General features: G+C 44.1%; 1 protein-coding gene across 6 annotated transcripts in view; it reads right to left on the bottom strand.

Annotated features, from left to right (window-relative positions):
- Window positions 1–11096, bottom strand: part of LRATD1 (LRAT domain containing 1) — a 43584-nt gene extending 32488 nt beyond the window's left edge. For 5 of the 6 annotated variants that reach the window (XR_002516530.2, XR_004178379.1, XR_002516529.2 and 2 more), the window contains exons 1-2: window positions 10847–11096; window positions 8134–9826 (exon numbers count right to left, since the gene is read on the bottom strand). Coding sequence is in view for 1 of the 6 variants with exons in the window: in XM_003908293.5 (XP_003908342.1) it covers window positions 8912–9790 (879 nt within the window). In the remaining 5 variants the exon portion in view is untranslated. Of the gene's footprint in view, window positions 1–6572; window positions 9827–10846 lie in introns of those variants that run through there. The other variant, XM_003908293.5, reaches the window with a different exon arrangement.
- Between the last annotated feature and the right edge of the window lie 4361 nt (window positions 11097–15457).

The raw sequence follows: 15457 nt of genomic DNA, 5'->3' as shown, positions 1-15457 counted from the left end.
TAGGGGATGAAAACTGGAATATTAAATGGATGGCATGATCATTAAATGTTTGAAGAAAGTGCTACACCAGAAGTTCAAATGGGAGAGGATGAATTTGGCTAGTTTTAGCTGTTTTTGTAGGGGATGTTGCAGGAAAAGGAGAAGCTTCACAGAACAGCTGGTAAGTGAACAGGGTGCTCACCAGGACTCAGGAGAAGCAGGACTTTTACATGTGCCAAGGAGAGAAGAAGAATGTTCCATACAAGTGAAACAGCTTGAGCAAAGGCATACGATCACTAGGCTTTTGGGGAAAGGTAGGTGGTCCAGTACAGATGCCTCCCAGTGAGAATGTGCTATGAAGATCAGGGGGCGAAACTTCAGAGGTTGGGAGCTGGGGTTGGAAGAGGGGAGTACGGGACAGACTGGAGCAGAGCTTGCGTGCTGCCAGCGAGTCTGGGTTTTATCTTATGAGTTATAGAAAGCCCTTAAAGGCTGTAAGAAAGTAACATAGGCAGAATTAATCTGGGTTTAGAGCCTTTGTTTTGTTGGCCTGTAAAGGATGGAGTAACTACCTCTCCTCCCATTTTCTTTCATAGATCCTGTCTTATAAAATTATACACAAATAAAGCAGACACATGCAAGGGGCACTGATTTCTGGCATCAGAATAGTGAGGCTGCATAATGAAAAATCTCCTCCACTGTCTACTCTGGAAATTGCTCTCAGGGCAAAAGCAATGTTTTACCAGAACCCCTATTTACCTGGATTCGAATCCCAAATTAGTAATAATATTTCACTCTAAAGAAGTTCTCTAGAATTTAGACACTTTTTTTCTCAACAGGGTATTGTGGTTTAAAATCCCAAATTAAAGTAGCTTGTCTTAGATACAGGTAAGCTTAACCATGTCCAGAACCAGATTAAATTAAATGTCCAGAGGTGCTAAGAGAATAACTCCCTGCAAACGTAAGGGGTGCTCCTCCTAGAAGTTCCAAGGAACACATCAATATAAAAGCATATGTATTTCATAAGACATTAATGTAGTTACATTCTCAGTGCTCAATTGCATTTCAAATTATTCTAGCTGTTCAACCAGCCTGGAGGTCCAACCATCAATCAAAGGAGGCTGTTTTTCCTCTGCTCCCCCTACTGGACGGTCAGGCAAAGTGATTTTTTTTTTCCCCCAATACGTGCTGTAGGTGAATGTAGGTGAATTTGCTTACTAAGATTGGGAGAGATTTTACTTTCCAAAAAGTAAACAGTACTTGGGTTTTCAGGAGACTCTTTCTTCACTGACTGAACATCTCTGGCAGTCTACAGCCCATTCACTGCAGTGATTTATTCTAGAAATGTCTGGTCTCATCTTTAATTCTTGCAAATCAAACCTCTGGTGCCTTTGAAATTTGCAACACCCAAAGCTACCTCACCTGGGCAGAAATTAAATGACCAAGAAGAGAAAAATCTGTATTTCCATAGTAATGAAACTCATAAAGTTCATTCAAGAAGAAATGTTTGTACCAGTATACCCAGGATGGAGAAATCTTTTAAACTATGTATAGCTAATCTCCCATCACTTGCAGTGTAATATACCACAATGAAGGTTCACATCATTCCAGCTTATTTTCTAAATGGAAACTAAATTTCTACTGTATGGTTCTTAAGGAGAATCTTGTATAAGTTGATACACACTGTTAGCCCATTCCTACCATGGTTTACCTCCTAGAGAGATGCTGGGCAGTATTCCTCACACACCTTCCCCAGTTCCTCCACTGAGTGAATAGACTCTCATTTAGCACCTACTGCAAGTGTTAGACTTCCAAGCAGCAAAAAAGAGCAAGTCACAGAGCCTTCCCCAATAGACCTAGGAAGAGACAGACATAAATGGTATTTGTAGTTGAAGAGAGAGTCTGGGGGTGTTAACAAACTACAGCGGGAACTACAAAAGAAACTGACTAAAGCCACCTGAGGGGCTAGCATGGAGCCCGGCCATAAAGCATAGATGAATAAGAGTTTGCTGTTCAGGAATTTAGAATGGTAATCAGGTTAAGGGGACAACATAGAAAGCCAAGAAAGTATGAATGAAAACTACATGTTCTACAAAAAGTCCTGTGTGGCCCGAGTGTAAGCTGAGAGTTGAAGGAAATGCAAGTTGGTGAAGATAGGGGCCAGACCACGGAAGACGCTGACTGCCCCACTAAGGAGCTCAGCCTTTACTTGGCAGTGATGATTCTGTGGTTAGAAACAGCGCTATAGACCCAGGTGTTTGGATAGAAGAGCTAGAGGGGTAGAGACAGGTGAGGAAGCTATAGAAATAGCCAGGTGTAAAGTGAAAATCCAGATTGGAATAAATAGCAGGTGGGATAAAAAGCAGTAGCACACAGCATTCCTGACTATATCTAGGAAAGTATTCATCATATCCCCAGGTAAAGGATGGTGTCTCCTACAAAATAGAATCAAGAGAGTAAAAGAAACACCTACCCATCTGCACCCACACATACACACAACCAACTCTCTCTCAATGATCATGGGGGCTGTGAACTCTTCTGAGGCTTCTCCTGCACAATGTGCTCATTCCTGGGCCTGAATCTGACTCTGGCCTTAAAAGACGCATGGAAAATCTCACAGGACCTCAATGCTGTGGGTAGGGGGTGTGTCCTTTGCCAGCTCCAAAAAGTCAGGGGACTCTGTTGCTTCTTAGAGTTAATAAAGTTATCCTTGAAAAGGGTTGCCAGATAATATACCAGACATGCAGTTACATTTGAATTTCAGATAAACAGATAAGCTTTAGTACAAACAACCTAAATATTGCAGGGAACATATTTATTCTAACACAATAATCCTAAAATCAATAATAATTTATCTGAAATTCAAGTGTAACTGAGAATCCTGTATTTTTATTTGCTAAATCTGGCAGTCCTACCTCTGAGCCTTGCTTGCCTTTAGCTCAGACCCCCTGGGCAGACACTTGCACTGAGAAGCGAAAGGTGGGAAGAAATAAAGCGAGTGCTATTGGGAGTTGAGAGATGTTTTTCAAAGTCATCACAGGTATGATCTCCCTAGATCTGCTCACCCCCTTGCAGAATCTGAAATCTACAGTGGACTTGGAAGTGAGCAAAGAGCTGGTATGTCATAGGACTGTCATGGGGAAAATAACTGAATTTAGAATAATAACTTACCTGCTAAAGCAAATGTCAGTGTACTTATAATAAAGAAGCTCTCAAATAGAACATTAATGTCTATATCACACACTGATGGCAAGAATTTCCTTAGGATACATATAAGCAATAGCCTTATATGAGCTTTTTCAATTTTTTGAAACATTAAATGATGCTCAGAGTAACTTTTGAAGCATTCATTTTGTGCTTGAAATTTAGGACATTGATTCTATTCATACCTAGTATTTCATAGGCATCTATCCTTTGGACAACATAAAGTTCAGAACTCATATTCATATTAAGAATTGAATTATAAAAGCCAAGAGGCATAGCAATTATTTTAATATTTTAATATATCAATGAGTAATGTGTATTTAGAAAAACACCCATGACCAAACTCCATCAAATCTAATTTTCCCAGAGTTAAGTGTACATCTAATAAATATATTCCTATAAACCGAAGAAAATTTTTAACAAGAGCTACAATAAGCTTCCTTCTGAAGGAATAATCTTGTGATTTCATGTGAGAAAAATCTCTCCCTGAGGTGAATGAGAGATGAAGTTATGAAAGTTACAGTTGGAACTATGAGTTTGCTTTTCCCTTTCTGACTGAATGACAAGAGAACATTTTCTGCTTTTCCTGGATTCTTTGTTTTCTCTGCTAGAAGCAAATCAAATATTCCAAATACCCTTCAATTGAATTAGCCCCATAAGGTGTACTTCCATGAGCCTTTTGAGGTGGAAAGACCCTGCCAATTTTGCTTAGAGAAATTTCTTTAGTCTCACCTTTGCAGGCAAGGCAAGTGATGGGCTTTCTGGTTTCCTGGTAACTGAGAATTAGTGAGAAGCACTTGTACTAAACAGCTGCCATAGTCTTACATTTATGGAGTACCTACTGTGTGCTTCTTCTATCAGCCATCAAAAAGATGATAAAAGTCCACAGCATAGGAAGCCATTCATCTGAGTGTTCTGCCAAAAAATACAGTAATTACAAGCAGTGTCACCGTCAGTGACAAGATCGGGGAAGACTATTTTTCCTTTTTTTCCCTCAACTTTTTCAAATACTTAAACCTCTTCTATTTCGAGTTCAAATGAGGTAAACATACAACCTCAAAGGCAAACTTTGAGTTTTGAAATAATGGGATTTTATAAATTACTAAATGTTTGAAAGATAGGATCTTAGCTTCTCTTTAGTGTCTTCAGTTAGAAGGGAGAACAGGTGTCCCCTGTTGAAAAGCTTATTAGCTCATTATATCATCTCATAGCCTCCCCACTTTATCTTTCTTCTTCGTTTTCAGTTACTTCCTAATATTTACAGCTTTCCTTTGAATTTTTTTCTTTTTAGTTAGAGAAATCAGGAACATATTTTTCCAAAAATGAGAATAAAACTAATTGCATAACTCCCACATTTTCTTTTTGTATATTGTTAGCTTTACGAGTAGCTGCTTGCTGTCCAGTTACACATTAGCTATATGACCGCCAGGGCTTTTCTTCCTTTTTTGTATATCTCAAGTCACTCTCCATTTTGTTTTTAAGTAGCCTGTATGTGTGTGTGTGTGTGTGTATGTATCTGAATGAAATAATTGCTAGCTATAGGCAAAAATGTATGTGCACACAGATATATATACATGTGTATATATGTATATGAATGTGTACTTACATATACGTAAATGTATACGTGTTTATGTATATGTAAATATGTATATATATGCATATTATACCAATAGCTAGTAATTTCAAAAAAAAATTGACTTGAGTGTTAGATAACTATTCTCTAAATTCAGTTTTTGATGTTTCAAGAAACACAAAGGTCTGTCTTTTCACCTACAGATCCTTTGTGCACGTGGCAAATCACCTCTGAAAGGCAAAAACTAACTGGATTCTCTTCATGTGTTCAAAAAAGAGAAGAAAGTTTTAAAGATATGCCTATGAATAAAAGAAAATTAGGTTGCTGTATTATGATTGTGCAATTGGTATTAATTTCATTGGAACTCGACCCTGTTCCATTTATTAGATGACTAAGACATTTAACACTTAGGGATGTTGAAAGCGCACCACAAAACATAAGTAGTCAATAAAGTATGTTTGAAGACTTTTAGTATATACTACTTATTCAGGTAAATCATTATTTTGTAAATACTAATAGCATATTTTTCCAAGAAAAATAAAAAAGCCATGTTCTAACAAAAGTATTCACCACAGAAAAATTAAACATAGGGGAAGGTAAACATTAAAGTTAAAAAAAAAAAAAACAAGTAAATCATACAGCTGCTTCTATGCTTGATGTTCTAATCTGGCACAAGTGTTTCCTAACTATAATATATATTATTATTTTTAAAAAATACTATCATTACAATAGCTTACATTTTTTAATATTGAGGAACACTTTATATCCATTTAACTCATACTTAAAAATGCAACATATGTAAATTCTGTATTTTTTTTTTTGTTTGGAATGTACTTTGAGAATAACAGCATTTCAGGACTGGTTTTGTTTAAAGTATACCCAGCCCTCCTCCTTATTTTATTTGATTTTTGGTTTAAATAAAAGTGGACCAAAGCACTCTTTGAAGTAAAAGTACCTGTCTTTTCTTTTTCTTTTGTTAAATCATAGTTTGTTTTTACTACCTGAAAGTTGAGAAAGAATGCAGTATAACTATAGCTGTTCTCCACACTGGAGCAGGCAGAACAGAACCAATCCCCAACTTAGCCACACCCAACAGCATGGAAATTACTGTGAAGCTGTGGTCTCTTGAGGACAACTAAAACCAAAACTAAACCCCTAACATTATTAAAATGTTAGGAAACTTTTCAGGTAATTTCTGTAACTCTGGTAAAATACAGAAAGATTACATTCACTCATAATAAAAATCAAGTGTGCCCATGCCATCTGCAAAGGGAACTTGCACCATCTTGGTTTCACTCACATTGTTAACAATGCCCTAAAAATATACACCTTTTCCAGGATAAAACCATTAGGTAATATTGTGATCATATCCTCTGCATCATGAACTATCACTCAAATTATTCTGTCATGGGTTACCTTACTAACATTGACAAAGAGATAATAAATGATCATTTCAACAGGAATATGAGAAACCTTGCAAAACTTTCAAGTTTCTTTCATAACTATTGTTTTGTTATTGCATATTTGTAGAGGTATTATCATCAACCCAATCCTTTATAGGCCAATATAGTAACGAATGCTAATTGAACTGCCCAACTCATTTTTATTGTCAGTCTAGCCTTAGCAAGTATAAAACTGACAAGACATTCCTCTATGAGAGTGACCCTCTTAGTGAGGGAGAAATCTGTGTACCATCAGAGGAAATAAATCTTAGTATTCGGTGTGATAGAGACTAATTCCTTTCTTTTGATGAAGTCCCACCCTTTGAGTGACTTTGAGGTGGAAGACAAAATGTCAAGAAGGAGTCCTGCAGGAACAAGTGCTTAAGATGGTGTTTAATACAGCAGGGAGCCAAGATACAGTAGTAGGACACAGTAAAGAATGTGGAGTGTGTAGATACAATAAAGAATTCATTTTATGATCTGCCACCTGTTATTTGAAAGAGGAAAAAGGGAAATAAATGATTTTCAGTTCTTCATACATGCAAATGTAAGTTAGTTATTACAAAAGTTTTGCTGTTGTTTGTGCTGAAAGAAAAGCATATGCGTTTAAACATTTTTTAAAAAATAAATCACTCAATAGGCTTAAGAAAAATACTTTAGTTCATATTTCGTTGATCTGACCTTTTGATTTAAGATCAGGGGATGAATCCAGGATGAAAACCAAAGAAAAAAAAAGAAAAAGAAAGAAAAAATAGAAGTGAATCATGTACCATGAAAAAGGCATTTCCAGTCTCAGCTAACCTCAACTAGTTTTTATTGCATTATTTTTGAAATGCCAAGAAACTGGCTTTGGCCATAATACTTGCTGTCCAATCAAATCACAGCTGTTAATATGCAATTGCTTGCAACAATTAGTTAAACAGCATTATTTGACAAATTCCCTTGAAAGAGACATAGATGCTATAAGTGTCTAACACACTGAATCAAGTAACTATCAGTTAGGCTGGGGCCACAGCGGGAGGAGAGAAGTTTACAAATCCTTGTCCACAGAAGGGGTTTCACACCCAGCCCTAAGTTTTTGAAAAACACACATTTGCCTGATCCTACAAGTTCTTCCCTGTTTTCAGGAAGAACTGAACTGTGGAACTGGCTAAAGAGGAGGGGAAAAAAGCCACCAACTCTAGATTCATTTTTAAGGAGATCAGGAGGAGAGGAAGAAAAATAGAAATGCAAATGTGAAATGGTAATGATATACAACATGGAGAAAATAAACATCATGGAACCTGCTAGCAATTTCCACCAATTTCCACCAAAGCAGTGAACCCCTTAACTGACAGAAATTCAGTACAATATACACATTAATTAACAACTCCACCATTACTAGGGCTGCTGTTGAAAGCCAAAAAATTAACAATATTCAAAAACAGAATTCTTATAATATTTGAGAAAAATAGAGTGAAAAGGCAATGTTAGCTAAGCTCTTAGCTACATCCACTCTTAATGGCCCCCAATATTTAAACTATCATGGATTAAAGCCATGAAAATAAAAATTTCAATTTGAAATTTTATTAGCATGTTGCTAAAATGGTCAATAAAAACATCAACACGATAGGCTTTGTTGACATAGTTGGAAAACTGCTCTCTCATTTTTAAAACTTTATTTCCACTGCCCCACCTTTGAAGATTTCTATGTTAGGAAAAGCCAAACTAAATATACTGGCTATGGTGTTGTAATAATGCTGGTTTCTGGAATGGTGCCATGTCCTCCCCCTCCCTCTCCTCCAACTCCTTTAAAAATATGACTATTTTTGAAACGCAGCCCGAGGAGGGAGCAATCAAGGGTTCAGAACAATAAGCGCCCTTCACACATTCAAGTTCCCAGACACCAGGTGAACGAGGGAGCTCCTTGTCAGGGGCGGGGCCGGCTGTCCTCACCGAAATCGCTGCGCCATCTTCCTCCCGGGACCAGGTCGGCTTCCCTTCGCCAGCGAGGGAGACTCGGAGGCAAAGGCGGGTGGGGGTGGCGTTCGCTTCCCTCGGTGGAAAGAACGGGAGGCAAACACTGTCTGGCTTAGCCCGCAGCCTGGAACACAATGTCAGGAGACCTGGGGCTGGAGAGCTGGAAAAGTCCCGGGCAGCCTCAGGATAACCCGGAATCCCAAAGTGCTGTCTTGGGGAATTATTCCCAAGTGCACAAGGGACAGGCTCGATTTCTTGGAAATCCTGCGATCTGGGGACGCATCCACAGAGGAGCTGAACTGTGCCCTGAAAAGACCAATTCTCGCCTCCGACCGGTCTCTGTGCGCGCGCTCGGGGCGGTGATGGTCCCTTTTGAGAAGAGGGTCGTTTTCGGGTCGGGCCACAGTCACTGGCCATGGACTCGTGGGGGAGGCCATATCCTTTCTCCCCTCAGCCCCTTCTCCGTTCCCGGTTTACATCTCAAGGGGAAAGCGCACGCGGGGTCTCCCAGCACCGTCACTACCACCGTGGCTGTTGGCCAGGCGCGCGCAGCGGCGCCCTTTCGGCCCTGGGGCAGTTCCTGAGACTGCCTGCCGCTGGCTAGGGGGTGCGGGGGTGCAGCCCGGGCCCGGGACACCCGCAACGGACGCGCTTGGGGGGCAGGGGTTGAGAACAGCCAACTGCGAAGTCCGGGTGCGGGGAAGGGAAGGGAGCGAAGTGTGGGGAGGCAGAGGGGCCGGCAGCCCCTAGGCGGCTACTCCTTGTCGTCCACGAGGTCGGCGAGCTCCTGGAGCACTCGCAGGCGGCCGCTGGCGTCGATGCGGCGCTTCTCGCGGATGAGGTCTTCCAGGCTGTGAAACCTGGCGGTGTGGACCTTGTTCTCTCCCAGGTGCACCTTGAGATAGTACTGCTGCTGCGGGGACTGCGTGCCGGCCGGCACCTCCCCTCCCGCCTTGAACTCCCGCTTGCCAAAGCGGCACCAGGCGGCGAAGCTCTCCGAGTTCGTCCAGCAGATCTCCTCGCTCTTGAGGCCCAGGTGGCCGCAGGCGTTCTGCACCACCAGCTCGGCCACCAGCGGGCGGTAGCGGTACCAGCTATTCACCACCCGGCCCACGTTGGCCGCGCCCGCCTCGTATAGGCTGTCCTGGCGGATCTCGCCTTGGTGCAGGTGGATGATCTGCCCGCCGCCCACGTAGACTGCCCAGTGCGGGGCGGGCGCGGGCGGCTCCGGGGCGGGCTGCAGCCACAGCAGCTCCAGCAGGTCTCCGGGTTCGCAGAGCGCTGGCAGCGCGGTGACCGCGTAGACGCTCAGGTCGGCGCCCTGAGGCCCGCCGCTCACTTTGGAAAAGATGCATTCCTGGCCCCGAAAGGCGGAAAACTGAGTCTCGTTGAGGACCAGCTGGTGCAGCAGGTGGTGGTGGTGGCGGCTGGGGCTCTCCGGGCAGGGGGTGCAACCCGGGGGGGCCTTCACGCCAAACTTGTCGGGCTGCCCGCGTTCGTCCAGGTCTTCCTCATCATCCGAAAAGAAGTAGGCGACCCCGACCCGCAGTTCGTCCTTCTCAATCCCCGACGGGTCCCCTGTGGGCAACTCGCTGTAGTTGAGGTGGGTGATGCGGTCCAGTTGGTTGCCCATCAATGAGGTGGCGAGGTGAGGGCCAGGAGCGGGGATCTGCGGAGTCACAGAGAGACAGAGACACTGTCAGAGTCCTGGCTGCCCCTTTCTGTGTCCCTCCCCAAGACGTGCAGTGCCCCTGGGACCTGCTGGCTCGCCTACGTGCCCTCACCGGAGTCACCCTTTCCGGCCCAGTCCTCCGTGACTCCCCCAGGCTAGGAGGGGCAGAGAAGCCGCCACCGGTCCGGCGAGGGCGAGAGCAGATGCCACGACATAGCCTCCGACCCCTTCCGGGAACCCGGTCCAACTCCCAGAAGAAAACACCCAGGCTGGCTGGAGAGCTTGCGGGGTCCCAGTGGGGAGGACGGCGCTGACTGTGGCAGCGTGGGAGACGGACGCCCAGGAAGGACGGAGGGGTGGGCTGAAAGGGAGAAGGGAGCCTAAGGCCAGTGAGCTGGGAGCAAGCTAAGCTCCCATTTCTGTCCCCACCCTCTCCAGCCCACCTCCCAGTTTTGCACTAGGTTGCCTTCCTCCCCTTACAGTGGCTCGCACAATGACAATCGGACACATTCTCAGGCATTCAGTTGACACCAGCAACATTTTGGACACTTGGGAGTACAGACACTGGCAAGCTGGTATACTGGTGTATAATGTCACATACACCCACAATGACAAACCTTCGCGACGACACACTGGCACACTTAGACCCCACACATTCGTACACAATTTCAGCTCCACACTTGCACGCTCGCCGTTGCACGTACGCCCAAGCACCCGGGCACATCTGCCCTCACCGGCAGGTGCACTCTGCCCCTTACTTCTCTTGCCTTGTCCCCATCAGGGCCAATCGGACTGCGCCAGGGCGAGGCTGCTCTGTCTAAAATAACCTAACAAAGAGGCAGGGGAAGGATGGAGAAAGCCTGTGCAGTGTATGTGTGTGGGTGTGGGTGGGAGCATGTGTGTGTAGAGAGGTCCACTTTTAGCCCAAAGACCCCTTTCCCTCCTACCCAGCACAGGATCCAAACAATCGGACGAAGAAAAACCGTTTCCAAGGCAAAGAAAGCCGCTTCTCCCTACCCGTGATTTCCCTGCTCCCGAAACCCCAAACTCCTTTAAAGTCTCGTGGTCCCCATGGGTGCTGCGGAAGCGGCGGTGGCGAGTGGGTCCTGGGCTGCGCGTGGGGCTGCGGCTCCGCTCTACCCCTCGCTGAACCGTGCAGTGCGGCGCCCGTGCGCCACCAGGTCTGCGCTGGCCGGCCCGCCTGCTCCCACTGGACAGTCCCGGCTCGGCTCTGCTTTCCCACCGCCGCGCCGACGACTCTAAGTAGCCGGAGCAGCCGGTTCCAGGGCCCGCCCCAGGACGCGCTCATTGGTTGGGGCGGGCCCCCAAGCCCTGTCAATCTCCGCCGGCGGGGGAGGGGAGCAGGGGCGGGCCTCCAGTGAGCTCCGCTCCGCTCCGCCCCGCCCCGTCCCACGCACACCCGACCGCGCGCCGCCTCCGGGAGCGGAGGTGTGAGCACAGGCGGGGTGCGCGGCGCTTTCTGCCAGCCGCTGCTGCAAACTTGCGCCCGCGCCCCCAGGTCATGCGAGCTGATTGTGACTGAGAACACAGTCCGCCCGCGTTCCGTGTTCCAGGAAGACAGACTCGGGCGGCGAAGCTGAGTCTAGGTATGGAGAAGAAACCCCAGGACACCCCAGTGTGGCCCAGGCACTGCGAGCGGTCCGGGGCAGGCAGCGACATTGTTCGAAGCGGGCGCCTGGGCCCTGCTGGGATCCCCCAGAGCCTTGGTTCCTGATGGCCCCTAGGCTGGTCCTTGGATCAAAGACCCTTTCCCAGACGTCTTTGAAATTGCTTCTGCGAAGTTTGGCTCCTCTTCTTTGACTGGAGTGAGGCTGCTGACCCAGAGCTCATGCCCGGTTTAAAAGGAGTTTGCTGTCAAATGCCACTCAAAAGCCTGAGCTTTGGCCAGTCCATTCCCCGGCTGTGCCTATGATATTGGCCTCCAATTTTCTGACTATAAGAGGAATACCTCACAACTCATGTGTATGAGTTCATACATGCAAGCAGAGAGTAGGTCGTAAAAGTGTTTTCCAAACCTCAGAATTGGGATTCCTAAGCAAGTTTTGTTTGGTTTTGTGGGAAAAGGGGTCCAGCAGTAGTTAATGATTACATTTCTGGATGGAAAGTTAATGAATGAATGTGTTCGGAATATTGGGTGTTGAAAAAATGAATTTTCGTATATACAACATTCTAGACCAATCGTTTCAAAACTTCCTAACATTAAGCCTCAAAGAGTTCTTAGACATCTGGTTCTGGTCCCAACGCTACTCATCTTTAAGCGTGGACTCCAGCAGCTTTTCTATGAAGCCTCTTTTCTTTCCCAGTGAGGAAGTTGATGCTTCCTAGTTGAACCCCCCACCTCTTCCCTACAAAATGAATTCGTTGAGAGTAGACTTGCATTCTGCACAACCTTGTATTCTGGGCCTCTTTCCCAATGCTAGCCATGCAGTGGGTTCCATCAGCAATTGTAAAAATGAAAACAGCCTGTATTGACCACTTATACGTGGGCAGGCACGTAAGAGTAAATTAAGTAGACAATTTAATCATTATTCATCCGAATTGTAACAAACAGGGAAACAAAATCTCCAATACTAATGCCAGCAATCCATCCAGGCCTATGGGATACCAGATCCAGTCTTTCACTAGATTATAGTGTTTACTGAATAAAATCTTGTTTCATAAAATGAGAAAACTGGTGTTCCAGAGAAGTTAGCTGATTGGCTCAAGGTTACATGGAGACTGATCCATATTACAACTCCCCTTTTTCTTTGCTAGACTTTTCTGCTTGAATATCTTCAAACCACTAAGCCTCCAGTTTATGTTTACTTTCTGAAGGTCTCTGTACACCCCCACAGCCTCCAAATGCAGCGATTTATCAAATTAGATGCTAAAATATTACTGGAAAAAAGAGTTTTAAGTGATCATCTGTATACATTTGATGTACCTAAATCTTTTTAGAAATTTGGCTATTGTCCATGTGCTTGCAAGTTATCAGAAAACAAGTTGTCATTCATGGAACTGACCACAGGTTGAGATGGCCTTTTTAATACTTGCCATAAGTAATAAACAACTCATTTTGGCTCTGAAGTCAAGAGAATTGAACAAGCAGCTTTAGAGATCAAGAAGTGAGTTATTGGTCTTGTTATAAACTGGACTTCAGGGCTGTCTGGGATAAGGGTATCTGAAGAATTTATTATTGACGTCTAAGAAGAACTCTTTGAAAGCAACTCAGTATTTGAATAACTTAAAAAAATCCTCCCTCCATCCCCAAGATCAAACTTTGTGCACAAACATTTTACAGCTCATTTGCTGTGTTCTGTCCTATGTGTTCTGTTTCATTCTGCTCCAGACTACAGAGTAAGCAGGTCGTTCCTCTTTGTTTAGTATTCCAATACTATAAAGCATAATTAAGATAAAATGTTGTCAGTTATTGGAGATATGGTGCCTAAAGTTTAAAAATTTTTGCCTCTCCTTTTCCTCTCATTCCCCCTGCTAGGCTAACTGCTTTTGTAATCACATGGGAGGAAAAAGAACCTGGAGCCGCCTTGAAACATAAGGCAGGGAACACATTGACTGTGAGGCTTGAAATAAAGGGAGCTAAAAGTAAACTAAGGAAAATACATCTACACTTTGTCATCTTTTGGCAATTATCAGATAATAAAGTAAGAAATATACCAATCGCATGAGGGCTGCTGATTGTAGAAAACGTTTTATGTTCATCACAAAATATTGTTTTCAAATTGTTTTGACTTTTATTTTTTACTCCATCCTGCCTGCGTTTACAATGAGAAAATACAGTGCTATCAAAAGTAGAATATAGTTGTCCAAAACACAAACTCTGAAAGCCAACTAATTTAAACTCTTTTTCAACATTTATTGCTGGGTAACCTCGAGTCAGTTATTGAACCTTTGTGGGCATCAGGAAACTTCCTTATCTGTAAAAAAGAGATAATAACAGTGGCTACCTCACTGAATTGTTGTGAGTTCATACATGTAAGCATAGTGTCTGACACACAGTGAGCTTTCAGTCAAGGCTATCTTATTATTCTTCTTGGTGGAAGACAGAGGTCTCATACCCTACTTGTTTAGGACAGCTGTGCAGTTCTCTTTCTCCTTTGCCTCAGGCAAAAGGTAGCAATAGATAGTGTCCAAGGTTCCTTGACTGGGGTGTAGGACTGCTTCTGTGTTAAGGTGGTGAGAGCCCTGCCTATCCTTCAAATACTCTGAGACCTAAATCTCTCTATAGATTTCAGCGTGTGAGCCCCCCGGGCTAATTATGTGGTGGCAGGGAGTGGGGCGGGGGTTCCCTGAAGGATTTTCAATCGTTTTAAACGAACATTTCCTGGTGTGAGGAATTTGTATGGGAAAAAAGTTATGGGGAGTGATTAGGAGTCAGTCAAATATATGTGATCTTTTCTGCTAGTGCCATCTGGTGTATTCTCTCTCTCTCTCTCTGTTGCTTCTTTGGCACTATACGAAAAACTGTTCTCCAAATTTTACTGAACAGGTCCTTGGCTCAAACTGTCATCCTTTAAAATTGGCCCTGGAGTAAGGGTTCAGGAAAATTACATGTCCCACTTTATACTTTAATGAATCGAACTGTTCCGTCTCCCTAGGCAGTTAATATACCCCCCGATCTGAGCTAAAGAATACTCTGTATCCATCTGGATTCGAGTTGGTGATATGGCTTCACCAATCCCATTTTCCTTCCTTCTGGGCATCCAGCTAAATGACAAGTCCCAGCATGCCTGCAGTCGTTTGCCCTGTGCCCTGTGATTGAGTTCTGGCAAATGGAATGTGGGTGGAAGTAGAATAAGCCACTCCCTGGTGCCGCTCCTGAAACTGAAACTGTTAACACAATCTTCCAGAGCTTTCTTTTGCCATTTGGCCGTTTGTAGAGGATTCATGGTAGGACTCCTAGGATCTAATAGATGGAGGCGCCACTAGATGGAAGAAGGCCAGGGCTCCTGAATGACTGTGTAGAGCTGATAATTTCCCCTCCCAAGAAAACTGCATTGGACTGTGAAGAAATAAATCTTCTTGGGTTAAGTCACTCCAAAATTGTGTGGTTATTTATTATAGCAGTTAGCCTGTACTGATTGATATACTCTCCTTCATTTTAGACCTATCTCAGTACAATAAAAATCCTCTCGCTGCCCCTCCCCACAACACACACACACCTCCTCCTCTCTTTGTATCTGTTCTCACTGTCAAGCTAACTTGCCTGGAATCCTTGCAGCATTTCAGCAGGTTCACATCACCTAGAATGTAAAGAAATCACTAATGAACACATCTGTCTCCTCTAGGTACTACCCCATATCTCCCTACTATTTGTTCTAGAAATTTTCACAGCTTCCATGTGACTTAACTTACCCAGATCTCTACACATCTTGCCTGCTTTCTACTTTTATAGACCACAAAAATGGCCTGGGAAATCCCTCCCAGTAAACTCCTTGCAGCTGGTATCCTGCTCCCCTTAACCTGCATGCATGTATTGACACTCTGGCTATCAATTTCTTCTTGAGTGACCTCTTCCAAGTTTGACTTCCACATTTGCATGTTTTCTAATTTCCTTCCCATAACTGAGTGTTCATATTAAAGTGTCTTTCGTGACTTCTTTTCATTGAA

Source organism: Papio anubis, chromosome 14, assembly GCF_008728515.1.
Source record: "Papio anubis isolate 15944 chromosome 14, Panubis1.0, whole genome shotgun sequence".
In the NCBI taxonomy this organism is placed as follows: domain Eukaryota; kingdom Metazoa; phylum Chordata; class Mammalia; order Primates; family Cercopithecidae; genus Papio; species Papio anubis.
This window is presented reverse-complemented; position numbering and strand designations above follow the sequence as displayed.